Raw genomic sequence first — 3890 nt, forward strand, 5'->3', positions numbered from 1 at the left:
AGGGGAAGAGGCAGGGAGAGGAGAGGGCTGGGAGACGGGAGGAGGCTGCAGGGAGAGGGAAGAGTGGTAGGATTAGGAAAGACGCTGGAGTGAGGAGACAGACGGAAGGCTGAAGGGGTAGGTGAAGGTAGAGCACGAGGACCACATGATGAGATGGGTGGCAGGCTGGTGGCAGGACAGGTGGTGCTGTGGAGGTCAACTCACTTTTTCTCCTGAGTCTTCTTGAGGATGAAGGTGACAAGCTTCTTAATCAGCAGGATGAGGATGAGGAGCCCGATGACTCCGCCCACGACGGCCAGGATGATGAGTGTCACCGTGTTGTCCACTTCCTCCACTGCGTGGCCGGAGGAGGGAGGGAAGTAGGGACAGGGAACAGGAGTCACCTGGAGGCGAGCACTATGGCAGTGCAGGGTTGTGCAGCCTCCACCCCTGGCATCTGGGACACATGCACCTCCAGGTCCCCAGCCCTCCCCTGGCCTTACAGCAGGGAAACATGACATCCATCAGGCTAAGGCACCACACAAAGGAGCTCCCTCCCCGTCCCACAGGCACACACCCAAGTTCTAGAATAAATCATAACTGGAGCCCACAACACCCAGCTTTGAAGCGTGTGAGGATTCCACTGGCAGCTTCTAGGTCTCCTTCTCCCATGCAAAAAATATAAAGGACTTCCCTATGCTATCTCTTAGATGGCAGGAAGGCTTTGAGGTCAGATAGTCTGGATTTTAACTACAGGATTTTAACTGTCATTAACAAGTTGGTAATGTTGGGCAGGTCATTGACCCCTTCTAGCCTCAGTTTCCTCATCTAAAAACTAAACTCCTGACTTCTTCCCAAACCCACAAGTATCCCCCACTTTTGTTGAGAAGGACTCCATCCTTCCAGTTGCTCTGACCAAAATCCTTCGAGGCATCCTTGACTCTCTTTTCTCAATCCACATATCCAATCTACCTGAGAATCCTTATGGCTCTAGCTTCAAAAAAAAGAATTCTAGAGTCTGACCACTCACAACTACCTTGGCCCAAGCCACCACTTGCCTGCAGTAGCTTCCTAACCAGTCTCCTCATTCCATCATTTATTCTTGGCACAGAGGCCAGAGTGAGCCTGTTCAGACCTAACTCCTCTGCTCTGAGTCCTCTGTGGCTCCCAGCTCACATGTACTCACAGTGCCCCCCAGAATCTGCCTCAATTTGACTCATCTCTTACTACTTGCCCTGTCCCAGCCACACCAGCCTCCTTGTTGCAGTTCAAGCATTTGCCTCAGGGCCTTTGCACCTGCCGTTCCCACTGGACTATCTTCAGAAAGACATCCTCACAACCTTNTGACCCCTTCTAGCCTCAGTTTCCTCATCTAAAAACTAAACTCCTGACTTCTTCCCAAACCTGCTCACCCACAAGTATCCCCCACTTTTGTTGAGAAGGACTCCATCCTTCCAGTTGCTCTGACCAAAATCCTTCGAGGCATCCTTGACTCCTCTCTTTTCTCAATCCACATATCCAATCTACCTGAGAATCCTTATGGCTCTAGCTTCAAAAAAAAGAATTCTAGAGTCTGACCACTCGCAACTACCTTGGCCCAAGCCACCACTTGCCTGCAGTAGCTTCCTAACCAGTCTCCTCATTCCATCATTTATTCTTGGCACAGAGGCCAGAGTGAGCCTGTTCAGACCTAATTCCTCTGCTCTGAGTCCTCTGTGGCTCCCAGCTCACGTGTACTCACAGTGCCCCCCAGAATCTGCCTCAATTTGACTCATCTCTTACTACTTGCCCTGTCCAAGCCACACCAGCCTCCTTGTTGCACTTCAAGCATCTGCCGCAGGGCCTTTGCACCTGCCGTTCCCACTGGACTATCTTCAGAAAGACATCCTCACAACCTTCCTCCCTTGCCTCTTTCAAATGTCCTCACTCTACGTGCCTTCCCTAGCAACCCTGCTAGCACTGCATTTCCTTACCTGCTTTATTTCTTCTCCATAAAACTAACCATGTCCCCTTACACAATATCATTTTCTTATTTTTTTAATTATATATCTCCCTCTACTAGAAGGGGAGAAAGTTAATCTCTATAAGGGCACGAATTTGTCTATCTTGTTCATGTGGTATCCTTGGCACCTAGAACAATGTCTGCCACACAGAAGATGCTCAGTAAATACACATTGAATAGATGGCTGAATGAATCTGTAAAAATGGAGAGATCTACCTCGAAGGGACTTTGTAAGTAGCAAAGGAGCTAAGACAAGGGAGAGCGCCTAACTCAGTGCCTAGCACCCAGAAATGCTCCATAAATGTGGGTTCCCTTCCCTTCTCTTCCCCCAAAAAAGCTGAACACAAAGCAGGATGACAGGAGCCCAAACAGAGAGGAAAAGGTGACGCCATGCACAGACCCAACTCAGGCGACCCTAGGCTCAGAAATAGCCGCCTGGCTGGCCTCCAGCTCTGACCTTGACACAGCCAAAATTGATCTCATGGGTGTCTCCCTCTCCAGGTATTCCACGTCTTCCAGGAGAGCAGTGAACCCCCGGGGACACACAAAGTGCAGCAGAATCAGGAGCCCTGAGCAGTTTCCCCTCCCCTTTTCTCTGCTTCTGTGCTTCCCTAGTTCTTTCAGGCTCCTCCCCTCCACGAGGGCAGCCGAACTTCTCCAGCCCTGTCCAGCACCTCCTGCTCCTCTAACCACTGCCAGCGTCTTGGTGTCATGTGACCATCTGACTCCTCATCATATGCACCTTCTTTGTCTAATCGGTCCACCTGTGTCAGACTGGACTCCCAGCTGGGAGGTAAGCTCCCAGACGGAAGGGACCATGTCTTATTCCATCTCTGTCGTCTGTGCCTCTACTGGCATACGTGTCAGGCTCTGCTCCTATTTCAGTTATTTATCTGTCTTCTGCCCTATCTTAAACTGTAAGTTTCTCAAGGAAGAATAGCACATATCATTCACAGCACTTTGAATACAATATCTGACATTCAGTCAACTTTTGCTAATGGAATACGCAATCAAAGTTATAATCAGCACACACAGAAAGAGCTTTACTAGCCACAAAGCACTCTCAGGCAGCTTATCTAACCCTCACAACAACCCTAGGAGAATGCAGACACATTCCTAGTTTGCAGATGAGGAAAACAAGGCTTAAGAGAGGCTAAGTGTATTTCGCAAGCCATTCCGTGGCAGAATAAGTATTCAAGCTGAGTTCTTGGAGCATCTAGATGAAACTCCAGTAACTCTTGAAAGCGTAAAGTGGAAGAAAGCACCAACGTGGGTAATTATACCATTTCATTGCAACACTCTGTCGGGTGCCCCCCAAGTCCTCCCCACTCCACTGCCTTGTCCCAGCCCCTCCTGCATACGTTTATCGACGACTTGGAGGAAGACGGTGGCGTTCTGTTGAAGACCGTTTTCCCTGGGGTTCTTCACATGACAGGTGTATTTGCCTGTGTCGCTGAACTCCAGGTACTTCAGCACAATGGAAATGTTGTTCATCTTCTCCTTAATGGAGCCCACCAGAGTGATGCGGTCATCGTTTTTCAACTTTACCTTGGGGTCAGACTTCTCATTCTTCACAGTCCCGTTTAAGAGCTGGGGTGAGGGGGAGGAGGTGGCCAAGAAAAAATCAAGGTCTCGAGGGTCATGACATCAGGCCAGCCTACTCCTTGGGTGCCTCCCTTTGTCCAGGTCCTGGAAGAGCCTGCAGTCAGAGCCTGCTTTCCCCCTTGGTTTCCTCTTCCAGTGTCAATAGCTCTGCCTGTCTAATCTGAATTTTGCTTGTTTCAGGCTAAGCCCATTTCCTTTTATTAAGGTCTCCTGGAATGTAGCACAGCTCTTACTGGTCTCTTAAAAAAGCCTTTTACATAATGGCTCCTGCAAATCCCACACTCATTTCCTTCTGCCACTTCCC

General features: G+C 49.5%; 1 protein-coding gene across 1 annotated transcript in view; it reads right to left on the minus strand.

The window, feature by feature from the left end:
- Positions 1–186: 186 nt before the first annotated feature.
- SCN4B (sodium channel, voltage-gated, type IV, beta subunit) overlaps positions 187–3890 on the minus strand; it is a 13273-nt gene continuing 9569 nt past the window's right edge. The window contains exons 3-4 of the mRNA XM_008593959.1: positions 3343–3571; positions 187–334 (exon numbers count right to left, since the gene is read on the minus strand). Coding sequence (XP_008592181.1) covers positions 201–334; positions 3343–3571 — 363 coding nt within the window. The 3' untranslated portion in view covers positions 187–200. The remainder of the gene's footprint in view (positions 335–3342; positions 3572–3890) is intronic.

This window comes from Galeopterus variegatus, unplaced genomic scaffold (genome assembly GCF_000696425.1).
Source record: "Galeopterus variegatus unplaced genomic scaffold, G_variegatus-3.0.2 Scaffold9913, whole genome shotgun sequence".
NCBI lineage: Eukaryota > Metazoa > Chordata > Mammalia > Dermoptera > Cynocephalidae > Galeopterus > Galeopterus variegatus.